Raw genomic sequence first — 16,925 nt, 5'->3', positions numbered from 1 at the left:
AGCTTTTGTCATTAAATATATTACATATTGTTTTTACAGTTGATATTTAATGCTACAAATTGTAAATCATCATTACTCTCGATTCTAAAATTCGAAAGTTTGGATAATGATTGTTATTATTATTATTATTATTATTATTATTATTATTATAAGTAACTTCTGGTTTATAATTGAATGTATTATGTATATCTTATATTTGATATTTTATGCTATAAACGGAATATCAAACAAATATAAATAGTCATTTAAATTCAAAGAATTCACTTTTATTGGCTGGTTGTCAAGACTTCTTTGCTTGTTCCAAAGCACAGATATAAAAACATAACAATAATCAATATGATCCCTTTCCCAGTCAATGAATTTAAGTATTGAGAAAAATGTCGTATCGAGTAAAACCGCGAAAAAACCTATACCAACGAAAATGAATGAATGATTGATGCATGAAAACTCTAAACAGCTTATGAGTCAATCTGCATGATGGTATTATAGGACACACGGTACTAATTATACGGAAGAACTGTGAACCAGTCTAGAAATGGGTGAAGAAATAATAGAGTATTTACAGGTTTGGTGGTCCATAATTGGTTAATAATGAAAATTAAAATTTTAGGAAAAATATCTTTTGAGAGCTTGTCCTATATGTAATGTAAAAAAAATATTGACAAATTTCTACTGATGCAATTTTAGCATTTTTACAGGCTTGACTCAGGAGTACTCAATACTGAAAGTAGCACCTGATTCATTTGGTGCAGAATCAATAACACGTGTTTCATGCACATGTATGTAAACAAATTGCCGCGGGTCATATGGTGTTCTCCACACATAAGCTTGCACCAAGGTTAGATGTGCACGAAAAATTATAGGTGTCATTATCAGCACCCATAAATTTTAAGTTATTGAATTTTGAATATGATAGTGTTTCCATATGTTTACCATTGGAGTGGAATTAATACCGTGAGTCCTATATGTAACTTTTCATTGTCGTGAATGTTTTTCTAATAGTTACTAAAACCACGTCGATAGGAAGATCGAATTATGATATACAGGAGTCAAAAGATAACGTTTCGTTGATGTAATGGAACAGATCAGTAACGGCCTTAGCTTACGCGGAGCCCGATTTGAATCATTTTAGCGGGACCCTCTGGATTTACGCACAGGGCCCCATGTAAGCACGGCATTTGAAAATAAACTATTAACAAGTCTGATATGATCTTGAGTTTAAAATTTTCTTTCATCGCTTTAAAATTACTTTCTCTCAATAGACATATTTTTAAAATTAATAACGCGCGGGGCCCCGTGAACGCAGAGCCCGATTGGGCCAAATCGGTCCAGTCGGCCTAAGGAGGCCCTGGAACAGATGTATGCAAAAATCATCAACAAGCTACTATGCCCAACCATCTCTAGCCAAAGACGTTATAACTCAATCTTATCTCAAAGGTCTCAATTTCCACGTCTTCATCTAACACGAATTTTCAACTTATTTTTTCTCAAACACTTATACCGTAATCGTGTAGACTTTTTCTATCTAACCGGGAGAGGGGTGGGGAGATAACAATGTAACAGCGTGCATTTTCTAATGCTAAACTTTGTACATAGATAACATTGACCATTCACGATGTGAATAAGAAGTTCCTATGAAATATTGTAGCTTGTAATACGTCGTTGCTGAGATCGTTCATGTCTGATTCGATCCAATGGCATTTCCAGAACATCCAATCCAACATAGTTGACACCAACTCAAGCTAATGAATTTCTCAGTGTAGATGCATAGTCGGAGGAACTGCATAAAGATCCATCGGCTTGGATCACAGATATCTGAGATTCCGGATGAAGCTGAAATCTGGAAGAAAAAAAGCGTGTGCAATAAATAAAATTGAATGCTTGATCGAGGTATATATTTGCTCTGTTTGACATAATTAGAAAAAAATTTGTTAAACACATCACATTGATGTGTGTGTGTGTGTGTGTGTGTGAGAGAGAGAGAGAGAGAGAGAGAGAGTGTGTGTGTGTGTGAATCGTTTTCTCATGTCCGAAAAGGTTTCTATTCAATAAAAGATGTGCTGAAATTACTTTGTCTATCATGATTACGCATAAACAAAAATACATCATCAATTACATAGTTTAATAATCTCTACAGTTCAATGAAAGTGCCCTTTGTAACAATGGATAAGTGTTTTCGGGTATGAAACTTTCATTGGCTCATTCAAAGATCATTAAAGGCCACGTTGGGTCACAATCGCGATAACATTTTCCTCGCAGCATTAAGCATGTTGGTGAGAAATGAAAAAACCTCAGCACGAATAGCCAAATTTGATAAAGGATTATCGCTAGAGTCTTGCAAAGACGGTCGTTAGATGGCAAGTGTTTACAACTACTTGTGTGAAAATCACACACGAACTCGTCACTGGGAATTTATTTGGGGTATTTCCCGTGTACTTCCCGGCAAATAAAGACCTCTGTAATAGCTTCCGCTTCGCTGGTACTATTTTTGTCATACCTCAAAAAGACGATTTTGATGCAATCCTCAAACATATTACAATAGCTCAACAGAAAGATAATGGAGAATTGAAATTAATGTTATATATCACCGTTATCTTGGCTTCACTTACTATCAAACATACACATACGGACATTTACAACTGTGTTGATTTGGTGAGTAACTGTGTTTTTAAAAGACTGAGGAAATACATCTAATTGTCGGATTTTTGTCTAATGTATCCTTTTCCCAACCGAGTCTACGCTCTTTTTAAATAAGTTTAATATGATTTTCCTTATAAACAAAACATATTAATGAAACTTGTTTGATTGTCTTAACAATCTCTGCTATTTCCATCGTACTCCATCATTGTGTATCCTCATAATAGCATATAATTGAAAGTGAAACACAAGACGTAGTCGTAAATATCCCCAACCCACCAAAATTAATATTAAAGCCGACGATGTCTCAATGGCAAAAGTCGCATCAAGATTACTAGTGAGACATATAACATGTGTTACAGCGATGTATTGAAGGGTGTTGGAGTTTTGCTCCAAAATTCAGAGTGGCTGATTGATGGATGGATAGACAAAGACATAAAGAATAATGATACCAATAATCCTTAATAGCAAAAGGCACATTAAGACCACTTAACTAATATCAGCATATTTTAATAATTTGGAGTTTTGTTTTAAAAAAAACGAAAGTCAGAATGAGGGATTCCAAATATTGTAACTGATGAATTGTGGACAACAAAATATACATCGACTCTACTATGCTAAAGAAACATAACACATTTCACAGAGATATCTTAAACGGTTTACGTGTTTAGCCCTGGAAAAGAAAGTGTTGGATGGACAGATGGTTGGATGGACAGATTAAAGGCTTAATGCATTAAAATGTTGACACTGAAGATTTGAGAAAAGCACAAGGCACATCTAAACCACTAATTTAATATGTGTATCAAGTTTAATAGAGATGTATTGAACGGTTTTGGAGTTCTGCTCTGAAAACGAAAGTTTATTGGATAAATGGATAAACAAATGGACAACAACCTGTAAATATTGAAACTGATGAATTATACATATCATAAAGTATATCTACGCCATTAGTTAGTAATAAAAGGCACATCGAAACCATCCGTCTAATATGTTTACCAAGTTTCAAAATTATCATGACTTGTTTTAGTAATGATCCGGAAATTAAATATTTATGTGTGGACAGACAAACGGACGGAAGAACATAGTGACTGATATATCAGTTGCATTATAACAGTTTTTTCTCCAAGTACTTGTCGCACAAGTATTAATTTTCATGAGTATAATAAATTATTTCTTTAGCTCAACTTGTTGAAGAAATTTGTAAAACTGTAGTTGGGGTATATACAATGACATGAGTTGATGGACATCTGCTTTTATGGGTTTGAAATGATATATTTTCTTTATCGTCTAAAAATGGTATATAGCTTCATTATGTAATTCTACTCCCTTGTTTTAAAAATATTGTAGTGTTATTCGTATTGCACGACCTGCGGTAGGAAATGGCAAGGACTTTTCCAGCAGCTTCGTCTCTCTACCTTCTAAGACTTCGTTCTGGCGTCTCAGAATCTCGACTTTATCCTGAAATATTTGGAACTGAATAACTAAACAATTCCAAGGTTTACGTGCTGTCAAAGAATGAATTGACATTTCAAGAGTCTGGAATTCCAACAAAGGGACCATGGAATAAACAAAATCCAATACACAGTAGAAATATATCAGTTTATATACCAGGGTTTATCGTTGTTGACAAAACGTTTGTTGGGGGTGGGGGTGGTAGGTGGTGGGTAAATACCCGACACATTTGGTTTGAACATATCTGACTCTGAGTATGATAATATTTCCGATTCCAAGTAAGAAATTAAGAATTAGAACTAAAACCAATTATAAATACAGTACTACAAATGTAGCCAGTTCTTTACAACTGCAGGAAGCCAATATTACATTCATCAAAGTGTATTAAGAAAATTAAAATAGCAATTATCAAAGCAGTCATGAGACTATACCAGGCCACTTTTTTTTACAAATTCGCATTGTCCTAGACACATGGAGAGATTCTTTGCTTGTAGCCCTGGCTTTACCTTTTAACAAACATTAATGAATTGTATAGAAAACAAAAGTATTCAATCAGTCACTAACGATTCAAAAGTGTCATTTCAGACGTAAATTTTAAAAAAAATATATGTAATAGGGAAAAGGTTCATAAAGATACTTACTAATAAAAGGTTCCACAGCTGGGATTTAGTTCCAAACTTGGACCGCAAGAATGAGGTTAATGATGAGATTTTTGTATTCTCCCAATTATTTCAACGAATCGTATTTTACAGTTTAAAACAAAAATATGTTCAGTTATAACGTACTTAACATATATTAAAGAACATGTTCAGTTTTAATTTTTGAACGAGTAAATAAAAAACTTACCTTTTCCATTTGAAGTTCCCTCTGCAAAGCTCTTTCTCTTTTCTCCAGGTCTTGTACGCGTAATTGTGCATCTCTTATTACTTTCTCATCGGCATTTTGGTCATTTCCATATCCTCCTAAGGTGATGAGTCCAACAATATTCATGATATTATGATTTCCAACTTGGGCATTTTTGGCCTTGCAGGATGTATTTGTATTACTTCCGTCAGATGTATCCAGGGACGCCTCTGTATCCGTGTTAGTAGCAGTCTCTTTAGTCCTTACTCGCTTCTCCTCTGCTCCCTGCTGATCTGTGGAAGTAGAAGCATGAGAGACCTTAACCGAGGGCTTTGCTACATGGGGTGAATTGATCTTCACTGCTCTCATACTGGCTCTAAGTTCTTGGTTCTCTTGCTCTAGTTCAACTATCTTTGCTCTTATCTGCTCGAGATTTTCCATTTTAAACTGAAACTCTCGTAGTCTTAACTGAAGCTCCTCAAGCATTTCATTTTTCCGAGCTAATTCTTGATTTATTCTCTCTAATTCATTATTCCAATCTTCATATGTCACTTTTGGAAATGTTCGTGAATCGATTGATTCAGCACTAACTTCTTCATTTAATGCACCATCACAGTACAAATCAGTTTTTATGCATCTTTTTCTTTTCTTCCTTACAGACTTATGGGATTTGTGTCTGCTGAAAGTCACCCCCATCTCGCCGTCTTTTCACAGGTCTTAGCACTAAATGATGTCTTCACATGCGTTAGAGCAAACTTTAAACTGGCATAATCGAGACGCTTCATTGTCTATTTCTACCTGGAAGAAATAACTTGGCTAGAACCCAAAAAATATATAATAACGACTTGTCAACGCAATTAGATAACTATATCGCACAATGCACTGTACACAAAAAAAAATCCCTAGTAGACGTGCGTTCTCACCACAGTTAACGTTTGATGTCAACTGTGCTTGGGTTTCAACTTGTACAACAAAGTGTTGGTGTTAAAGCTGAATACGATAACGAACCTGAGACGGTCTTTTAATTTTTCATTCTCTTTCTGTTAAGATGCTTTTCTTTGCGTTTATCTTCTTCAAATTTTAATTACCAATTCTCTTAGTTTTAATTCCGTGGTTAAAATGTTTATAACATGACTTGTAGAAAGAAAAGGTTTTGGGCTGGAATCTAGCGAATTATTGTTGTCTTAATATTTATTACTTCATGAAGTCTGCTTTCGGATCGACCTTTAAAAGTTAATATTTGTCTATGTTCAACCTTTCTGTCTGTGATCAAAGCTCATCACACATATATAGAGACAATGAGACAGACAAATAGACCGACAGATACAGAAATGTGATCAAGGACACAATGACTTTGCAAGACATGCTCTGTCGCATATTAGAAGCATTCGCCACATAATGGCAATACTAGTTATATGACTATACTTGAACTATTAATTGCAGTCAAATATAACTGACTGTTTACTTTGTGTATTATTAACTACCGTATGTATGTCACCTGTATAAAAAGTACAGAGTAAATTTCATAGATCAAAGCAATGCAATTTTTTTGCAAATAAATCATTTTCCCTTTAATGTAATATTTTAATCGGTGCATTCTGTCGTTGAAAAAGAACACTAAATGACCCCACACGTTTTCTCCTTTACAACTACAACATTTGTATAATCAGATGGTGTAAACTGTATCAATCAGACAAAACGATTTCAATCTTAGTTCAGTCACACAAACAACAATTTGCAGTGTAAAGCCCCACTTAGAGGATCCACCTATCAAGGTTTATATTTTGAGATCTTCTCCAATAGTAGGAAAACCTATTTCAGGGAAAAGGTTGTGAATGATATGGTAGAACAAGACAAAGTTTATAAGAAGACTATCTCTTTAGTACTTTTATATATCCTAACATTCCCTCCAATAACGATTTTGTACCTAGAGATGTGTTAGTCCCCCACCCCACCCCACAAGAAATTTTACGATAGTCGTCGAAAGGAATCAGTGCGATAGAAGGGTGTTAATGGGTACAGGAAATATTAAACCGGTACAGTGAGGACAGAAAATATCAAAAGTGTGCAGTACATGAATCCCGACATAGAATTTTTTATTTCACGCTCTTTGATAATTCCTATATATCGATATGCTAAAACAGTAGCAAACTTTTAGAGAAAATGTGTCGTGGAGGTTTCGAAAAATAGGGAATAAACATATGGGAGGTAAAACATGGCAGTACGGGGACGTAATCTTAAGTCCACATATGGGCCATAACATTCCCTCCTTACAAAATTTAACATAGACCCTTCCTTGAGATTTTATCCCCAGGGACTTATTCGATTAGTAGCAGAAGTATTGGCAAAGTTCATCGAAGGGAGTCCGATAAATAAAAAGTTCTTATGAACTCTTTGTTGACGGGTTCTACGTAGGGTCCTTCTACAACAGTACCAAAAGTTTAGAGATATCAAAGGCTAAACATATGGTACCTATGAAAGCAAATCTACAAGGAGATTGCATCGTATCCAACATCCCCTCCACAGAGACTGTGACTTTGAGATTTTTGATCTAAGTATATGTTTATTTACCAAAAGAAGTATTGAAATTCTTCTAGCAGACTCAAAGATCAGAGTTCTGATGGGTCCGGTATAGAGTCTTTTGTATCGGCATGTTGCACTTAAAGAATCCCCACCTACAGAATATTTATGTCATCGCCTCATTGACAGTTTCATTGAGACATTTGCTGAGCAGTTTAGAGGTATCACACGTGAACAATATGGTAGATATTAAAGCCCGTAATGAGATCAAATCTTTCGTTGACTTATGGAAATATACATCCCATTATCAAAGACTTTTGACATCTAAACTTCTTGGAGATTTTGCATCTAGTTATTTCTGCGACCCTTAGAAAAAGTATTCTGAAATTCCTCTAGACGAATGAGAGAAATAGGAGGGTCCCTATGTGTACCGGCTACATAATGCCGATACAGAGAGACCCGATTCTAACATTTTACATTACGAGAACTCCTATACAGAGAATATTTGTTTCAGCCCCTTATTTAAAAAATTTAGTTTGGAAACTTCTCCAAAGGTAAGAAAAGATTACGCGAGATTCGCTGAGTTGATTTCCAGAGATCGGAGGCTAAATACATGCTAGCTATATAAAAGCCTGTGACACCATGCTCACGCCACCCATTTCTTCTTGCGCCAACGTATGATCCATAACAACCACTTCTCAAAAATAATGATAAGGATTTTGTTTCGAGATCGAGTATCTAGAAAATTTCGCTCGTCACACCATTGAGGATGTAATGACGAAATTCATCGAGCTTAATCAAGGTAATAGGCGGGCTGTTATAGGTACAGCCTATATAAGGTTGATAGATGATGTCTTCTATTCTCTCACAGGTTCGTGTCTCAGTCCAGAAACTGGTTCGCTTCTTGGGATAAGTTAATGCGGAAGCGGATCTCATTTACCTGGGGACCCTGTTCATAAGACTATTGCATATGATTATCTTGTCCCAGTGGCATCCTAAGCATGGCCCGCTGAATCAAAGGATTACGGTTTCTGGGTAAATAAAGTTCCATCTCAGCAAATGGAAAACCTTGACTGTTTTTCAGACGGTATTCCATTGATATATCAGTGCCGGAAACCATTATCTGCACAGATATCCCGCTCGGCGGGCCGGTGTGTCCAGCTCCAACCCTACAGAAGTCACCGGAATCTTTCCGTTTACCGTGCATTATACATCAATATCCTGGAAGTGGAGGCCATAGTGAATGAATTTCAATCGTGGCAGGAGATGAGTCTGTAAAGGGCGTTCTAATACTGCCCATGAACTGCATTTTGGTTAATTATATCAGGAGGCAAAGAGGACGTTTTCTCAGATGATGTCTTCAAAGATAAATTCACATTTAAATCCGGAACACTCCTGGAAGACTCATCATTGTATTAGCAGATTCGATGTCTTGGCTGAACTGGAAAACTCCAGCCCAATCGTCCATTCATCCATCCCACAGTATTCAGACAAATCTACACCAGCTGGGATTGAATACTCATGGAACTCTTTGCAACGATGTGGAATGCAAAGCTATCCGCACTTTTCTGTCCTGTCCCAAAGAATAATAATAGACATACCAACGATCCTTCTGATTTGTTTCTAATGAAGGTTTAGATCCTATGACCGAATTCAATATACCATGGTTCTGACATGTAGGTCAAAACAATTGTCCTACAAGCTAATTGCTAACTCTAGCTCATATCTCACAGCATATAAAGCGTACATAAACAGACTGGACTTTCTCCAGGGTAAAATTATAACTTCATCCATCATTAACGTATTTTAGAATTTATTATGATCAGGTAATGTATTTGAAGACGAAACCAATTATAGGATTAAAATAAGTTTCTTTGATAATACTCCGTAATAATACACGCACACCTGCCAACCTCCAACAGCTACATAAAATCTAGCAGAGCTAGTATATTCATTCTAGTATAAACTGATGTATGCAAAAGAGTTGGCGTAATCACACAATCGAAAAGGCAATCGCCCTTGTCTGATCGGGGACACATTTTAACACGTTTTGTTTTATTAAAAGCATATTGGGAGGGTTAGATTTACGCCGCAAGGATCATTCTACAAAACTCAGCTTCTTGAATTTCATTTAAACATTATCCACTACTGAAGCAGAGCAAAGGTTACAAACCTCCAAAGAAGAGTTCAAAATCTTGTTGGAAAATTTTCACGTTATGCAATGTGCAAATAGAATCGTATCGCCCGGAATAAATCCCCAAATCCCAAATCAACAAGAAGTGTCCAAGTCAAAGTCCGGTAACTTTATAGAATTCTTTTTGAGAAAAGTGTGAGACGAATTAAAGTGTCTTAACACAAATTAAACATTCAAATAAGTGGAATAGGGCGTGACTAAGTCTGCGCCCAATCGTATTAATATGGTAACGTTTGCAAAACGTTAAATCAGTTACGGAGTTCAAATATTAACACAATAGAGCATTTGTAACAAAAAACTACATTGAACTCAAGTCAAACAATAGACAAAACAGAGTCAGTACAAATCATTAATTGTGGTTGTTTTATCGGACAGACAAGGGAATTTGCAGAGAGAATTTCTAATTAATATTTTGGACATGCATGATGATTAAACGGTAACAGACATAGCTATTCTATGTTTTTATAGGAAAGGGATGATTCAATTGTCAGCCCTTTAAACTACTTATTCGTACCTGTATCTTATAGATTTAGTTAATCTTACCTGTATGTTATAGATTTACTTAATCTTACCTGTATGTTATAAATTTACTTAACCTTACCCGTAGGTCATAAATTTACCTAATCACATATGTAGCTTATAAAGTAACTTAATCTTACCTGTATGTTAAGATTTTTGTTACTTAGCAACTCAATAAATATGTATGTATTGACATTTTTAAATATTTCTTGTTTTTATTATTTAAGCAAAATATTTATAATGATAAAGATTATGAAAGTATATGCCAGTGTCTTATGATGCCCATAATACCGTTTTCTTTCAGAAATAAGCAAATTCTGCCACTTTCCAATTTTATTTGTGAACCTATGAGTACGGAACTTTGTTAAAATTATTCTATAGTTGTGTGACAACACTACGAAACAATATCACAAAAATGATAAAGTTGTTTTACCTAAATTTAAGATATATTCAACAATGACCTCTTCACAATCTGATGTGTATCTTGATATTTTAAATAGTCACTCATTGGAATGGAAATGTTAAGGTCACATGATGCATGTTAATATTAAAGCAAGGAAGATTATAGTCAGTCATATCCAGATCATAAACCTGCATCATTTGACAATTAAGTATATAAAAGGACTCACGAGAGACTCTCTTAACTGTTTTATCAAATATTGTTAGCACGTGAATCAATATTGATTGAATATTTGTTCAACATTTCGTTCTTTTTATATATGTTACAATAATTCTTCAGCCCATACTACGTGGTAATATTATCAATTTAACTTAATCGTTGCCTTGATAAAATATGTCAATTAGTAATTCTGTCCTTTTGTGAAAGGATATTTGCACCGATAGTGTAATTTAATCGTGTTCGGTGAGCTCTGGTATAAGTTTTAATTATATTTTCATATGCAACGGCAAATACATTTCTGAATAAGCCTTTGCCTCTCAGAACTCGGAACAACTGATTGATTATTATCTGTGAAGGAAAGTGTACTCATTGAGTGTAAATTGGTTTGGTTGGTTTATTTTCTTGTTTGAAAATTTACTAACACCAATTCGACGTCAAAAATTTTTCTTCTTGCAAAGGATAGACTTTTTCTTACATTTAAATACATATTTTCTTCAGTACATATTTAACTGTTGTTTTGTTTCTGAGAAACCACATCTATTCATCAACACAGGGTTATTCGTCAATTGGAAGGAGTCCTCCTCCAATTCTTATGAAACGTTTTGTCTCAAACTTGTATTTAGTTCAATGTAATAATTTAGCCAATACTGTTGTTCAAACAAGACTAATTGTGTATTTTCTCAGTTGTTCACCCAACATACCTCTTCATCTGGATTGTTTTTACACGTGTCATGACGAATCGACAGCTGTCTTAACTAGACAAGTTATGAACGAAGAATGTTATGCATTTGGTATATTTAATAATTCATTTTCCATTTGTTATGTGCTGGATGTAAAAGAAAATGCCTCTTAAATGACCATTGTCAAGCATCTAATGCGTTGTTATTTCCTTCTCACGCATTTAACACATATCTGTTGAATTAAATGCTTTTCATATTTCTCTGTGAACACGATATATTTTGCAGTTTCTGCTTTTCGTTGCCCATACACAATTTTGCGGTTTCACCGAACTCATCAAATTTAATAAAATTTGTAAATCTGTAAACTACCATTCTATAAAATTAGGTAAAAATATATTAATTTTGCATTCGAGACAAATAATTTCTCCAACATTGTTCAGTTGCTTTTAGATTTCAGCTTGGGGACCTTGTAACGTTTCCATGTTCTCTATACAACGACTAGACAAACACAAATTGAATTTATTGAAATCGAAGTTATATTTAATATATTATCGGTAACGTTAATTTATAAACAATCTCTAATAAAATCAACGTTAGAAAAAGCAAAATTAATTATATGTACGAGATCATTTTAATAAGTCGTTTAACAAAAATTTAGAGGTAAACGCTCTATGACATTAAATATCAAAGTTCCAATTATAAACAAAGCTTCTGCTTTCTTATTATTGTCAAACGATGGCTACTGACATTTTTGCGTATTTTAAAGGATAATGCGCTTCGACTAAAGTAGAGTGCTAGCAGCGGAATGTCAGTGGGTGTTAATAATCAATACCCAAAGGTGGGTGGCAGGCAATTATTAACCATCTTACTACTATTGCAGTTAAAGTAATTCTGAAATTCGGCGTTTCATCGCTGCATTTTCAATTACAACAATTACGCTAATTAATGGTCATTCAAATATATATTTTATTTTCGGTCTGAAAATTGTATAAACTTCGCCATATAATTATCAGCATCATCTACTGTTTTGCTTCCATGCTTGTCTAGATAGTAAGGTGTTGTTTTGTATGTTTCGTTGGAGTTTTTTGGGGATTTATTTTTCTTCTATTTTTACTGGCAACTTTAAAAGGCAAGGGAGTTTCCAATATCTTTGTCTAGCCTCAAATTCATCGTTCTGGCGAGTCTCAAAGTGTGATTTGCAGCTTGCAGAGTTTGAGCTGTATTCTGAAACATTAAGCGTGCATAAATAAATTCCGCTACCCTTAAAGTACGTTTCAATCTACAATTGAGAATTAACACGTTTTGATCTAAAACAAATAAACAAATAAAAAGACATTAGCTAACCTTCAGCTTATAGATTTATAATAACTGATCAAAGCTGTATAGCTTTTTAAAATGCACGATATATTTAATTATTGCTCGATTTGGGCATGATAAAATTTTTAAAATAGAGTATGTCAATGAGAATTAGAATGGAGAAAATAGCTTAAAAATTCTTCTTTAAATTGCCAATCAATTGTAAACATAACAGTGGATTGAATTATATCATTGAAGTATTTACAATTGATGTTAAGTCAATAGTACAGTCATCACAGGTTTAAATATACAACAATAAACAACAGCAAATGCAAAGAACAAAAGTAAAGTCGATAGCAATAAAAAAAGAAAGACAAAAATATGTAACAACTGAAGAGACGAAATAGGGGAAAGAGTACCTCTGTCAAAATGTATGTCAAAACTATTCTTACTTCCTGTCGCAAATCAGCACATAAGCAACCGCCATCTACTTTCGTAGATATATTGATTCTTATAGATGCAATCCCGAAGTATAAAAGCAAAGATTGTGTAAATATGGGTTACGTTTAAGTCAATTACTTTAGAGGAGGGGGCAAAACAATAAATTTGTTTTTAACATAAAACCGCACGAATAGTCTCTGCATGAAATAATGACATATTGCAATACATCGTAGTGCTCCAGGACACACGGTACTAATTATACGGAAGAACTGTGAACCAGTCTAGAAATGGGTGAAGAAATGATAGAGTATTTACAGGTTTGGTGGTCCATAATTGGTTAATAATGAAAATTAAAATTTTAGGAAAAATATCTTTTGAGAGCTTGTCCTATATGTAATGTAAAAAAAATATTGACAAATTTCTACTGATGCAATTTTAGCATTTTTACAGGCTTGACTCAGGAGTACTCAATACTGAAAGTAGCACCTGATTCATTTGGTGCAGAATCAATAACACGTGTTTCATGCACATGTATGTAAACAAATTGCCGCGGGTCATATGGTGTTCTCCACACATAAGCTTGCACCAAGGTTAGATGTGCACGAAAAATTATAGGTGTCATTATCAGCACCCATAAATTTTAAGTTATTGAATTTTGAATATGACAGTGTTTCCATATGTTTACCATTGGAGTGGAATTAGTACCGTGAGTCCTCCAAATACACATTTCTGGTGGATACGATTACTTTTCATCTTATACAAACAAAAAGCTTTTGTTTCAATGCTTTAGTGTCATTGTTTAATGCATAGAAACTTTACCTTCTCTGATTGAAGCTCTTCCCGTGCTGATTGATTCAAGAAGTTCTTCAGTAAAGATTTGCTGATTTTATCCAGCTTTTGTATTCTCGCATCTCTAACGGTAACTTCATCAGAGGTGGTGCGTTCAAAAATGTTAACGGTATTGTTCCTTCCAACTAGAATATTCTCGCCATTGACATAAGACTCTAATTTAATTATGTTGGCTTCCTGTAACGTATTTATATACGTGGTTGTAGCAGCATCAGCAGTCCTTGCCCTGTTTTCACTTGACCTTTGACGGGGTTCTACAGTGGCTGGATCGACCAGCATTCGCGTCAGACTGGCTTGAAGTTTCTCGTTCTCTTCCTGCAGCTTTTTCATTTCCAAAGTTTGATTTTTAAGCTGCTTTTCTATCATTATTGGATTAGGTACCTCTCCCTTGTAATTTTTCAACTTTAGTTTTTATCTTTTCCTCCACTTTTTCCCTATTTTGATTTCCATAAGGAACTTTCGCAAATGTTTGTGAATTGAGTGATTCGTGACCGACTTCTTCATTGTGATAATACAGGTCCGTCTTCCTGCAACCTTTTTTTCTCTCATTTTTTCAGCCTTTCAAGATTTAACTTTACTTAATGTCACACCATGTTTATAACTAGTATCAATAAGCAGTGTTTTCGCATGTCTAAAATTAAGTCGTGTTGTTGTCACTTTAGCGTCGCTTCCCTGTCCTCCAGCCTAAAATGATATTAACTTCGTAAATCAAAGCACGTTACCTTTGTAAATCTAGAGACTAGATAACAATTTTCAAACGTTTTTTTACATAACTTGACGAGGCACAATGCATAAACAATCACTGTTATTTTGGTTGTGTTAAAATAAGAATATGACGCAATCACAAGCGATCGTACAGGGAAATCTGTGTTGTATGCTATTGCTTTGTTTTAAAACTTCTAAAGCAAAGTATCTATATATGCTAGGGTTCTGTTATAGAGATATAAAACAGACAGGCGGTTTGTAGATAGATGGGTATATTAAAAGATAAAAAATAGAGGGACTTACATACATATTTTCATCTATCTAAACCTATTATAGACCTATTTAACATACAATTTCTCCTTGTTCACCAAGAGGAATTTCAACGTAAAGCTATTCACAAGCAACTATGCATGCACTATCTCGAGAAAATTTATATATTTTTCCTTAATCAATGCAAGGCAGTACAATACAACATGGCATCTGCAATATATCAGTAATCTTAGTATTGGTCGAACTCGGACTTGTGTCGCTGTCAAGACAAACGGAATTGGAAAATAGCCAATTTTTTATATATGTAAATCATTCACTTAGAAGACTCTTCTTCTATTATGGCAGTTGATCTCTTTGTCACGCCTGAAGTGATTATATTTGAATATCTGCCAAAACTTTTTGCAGTAATTCAATAGAGATCTGAATAGTCATGTTTCTTAATCCAATCATTCTAAACATAAAAACAGCTTTACAGCGGTACAAGTGACCTAGATGAAATAAAATGATCTCATTCTAATTCAGACGATGATTCATCATCGCCAAGAGACGTCACATTTTTACCTACATGTACTCCATGAAAGGAAACCCTGAAATGATTGAGTGCCTTTCAGACTTTCATTGCTGGAAATTTTGACAACAGTGGAAAATATGGAATAATAAACGAATGTCATATCATCACATGTGCAAAAACTGTATTAAAAAAGAGCTAACGCCTAAAATACACATCCTAGCCATTACTCACATTTCTGTAAATAAAGTTTGATAGATCCAAGGAGACTGATTGGTAAACCACACTCAGTGTAACTGACATGGCGGCGTCACTTTGGTAATACTTTCTTAATGTTGGGCGACGATTTCGAATAAGCCATCAACTTGGAATTCCAAATTGTTGCACTCTTTCTATTGAAAATGCATCAGGTTTTCTGAGATTTTTTAAAGTCCGACAGTATCAGAAGTCTTCTTACCTATTTTCATCGGTGTGTGTGTGTGTTCTGAGTTTAAATTCTTAGTACACATCTAAGCTATCTAATTACTTCATATTTATTTTCAAAGATTTATTTATTTATATAATTTCATTTTTCTATTTTATTGCAAGTTTTAAAAAAGTATTTGCATTTCAAATAAATATTGAAATTTTGATTTGTCTATTTATTTATTTATTTAATAAATTAGTTATATGTAACTATTAATATCATTTTTATTTTAATATATCAGTGTGGTTCCCAGTATGTTGCTGGAAACAACTGAATCAAAACATTTTTTTAAGAATTTTGCAGAGAACTATTTGTGAAATTGACAGCCGCTGAAGAAATTTTTCTGATGGCAGGGCAAATTTCACAGTAACGAAGGTTACTTCTAGCTGCTTAAATGATGACTGAAGGGAATTGTCGGAATTTATTCCTAAACGAATAGTTCGAAAATAGGAAAGATCTGAAAGACCATTTACTGTCTCCCTGTCTACTAAAGTGATACGAAGCTTACTAAAAGTTGTTGTATGATGTCTGCGTGCCAAGTTGCTAAACCGACATATGTCCGATGCATGTTTTTTGTATCGCAGAAATTGCCGATATGGTCCGAACGAGAATTAGTTAGGGTGTTTAGCATGGATGTATATTTCGTGAAATTGAATTTCATAGAAGTAAACGTGATTACGTTACATGTCACTGTCATTTGTTTTCGTCGGAGCGATAAAACACCCTTTAAGAAATATAATATATACACGCGTGCACGTACACAAACACACACTCGCTCTCTATGTAACACACACACACACACACACTCGCAAATTTGCTGCTGTTTTATGAAGAAATTATTATGCACCAATATAAGTTTGCTTCTGATCACCTTCTCATTTCTTAAATCTCGTACATGACTAGCTGCTATTTCCTATTTGTGTTGT

The 16,925-nt window shown here is 34.4% G+C and overlaps 1 protein-coding gene across 1 annotated transcript; it reads right to left on the bottom strand.

The window, feature by feature from the left end:
* Positions 1-250: 250 nt before the first annotated feature.
* LOC149807472 (uncharacterized) lies at positions 251-5,710 on the bottom strand. The gene is made up of 3 exons (XM_089966938.1): positions 4,936-5,710; positions 4,005-4,095; positions 251-1,840 (listed from the first exon to the last, which is right to left on the bottom strand). Exons 1-3 carry the CDS (start codon positions 5,626-5,628, stop codon positions 1,806-1,808), a joined length of 819 nt encoding a protein of 272 aa, XP_089823064.1. The 5' UTR covers positions 5,629-5,710; the 3' UTR covers positions 251-1,805.
* Positions 5,711-16,925: the final 11,215 nt, after the last annotated feature.

The sequence above is a fragment of the Sinohyriopsis cumingii genome, chromosome 1 (genome assembly GCF_028554795.1).
Source record: "Sinohyriopsis cumingii isolate HCF-2022 chromosome 1, ASM2855479v2, whole genome shotgun sequence".
NCBI lineage: Eukaryota > Metazoa > Mollusca > Bivalvia > Unionida > Unionidae > Sinohyriopsis > Sinohyriopsis cumingii.
Note: the sequence above shows the minus strand (reverse complement) of the source record. Positions and strands in the feature narration are given on the sequence as shown.

Bases quoted from the DNA above. Each gene is read 5' to 3' on its own strand.
- LOC149807472 (XM_089966938.1), bottom strand. From the start codon at position 5,628: ATGGGGGTGACTTTCAGCAGACACAAATCCCATAAGTCTGTAAGGAAG. The intron at 4,096-4,935 runs GTAAGTTTTTTA...CAAATATTTCAG, and splicing joins GGGAACTTCAAATGGAAAAG to GATAAAGTCGAGATTCTGAG. The intron at 1,841-4,004 runs GTCGTGCAATAC...TTTTTCTTCCAG, and splicing joins CTTGCCATTTCCTACCGCAG to ATTTCAGCTTCATCCGGAAT.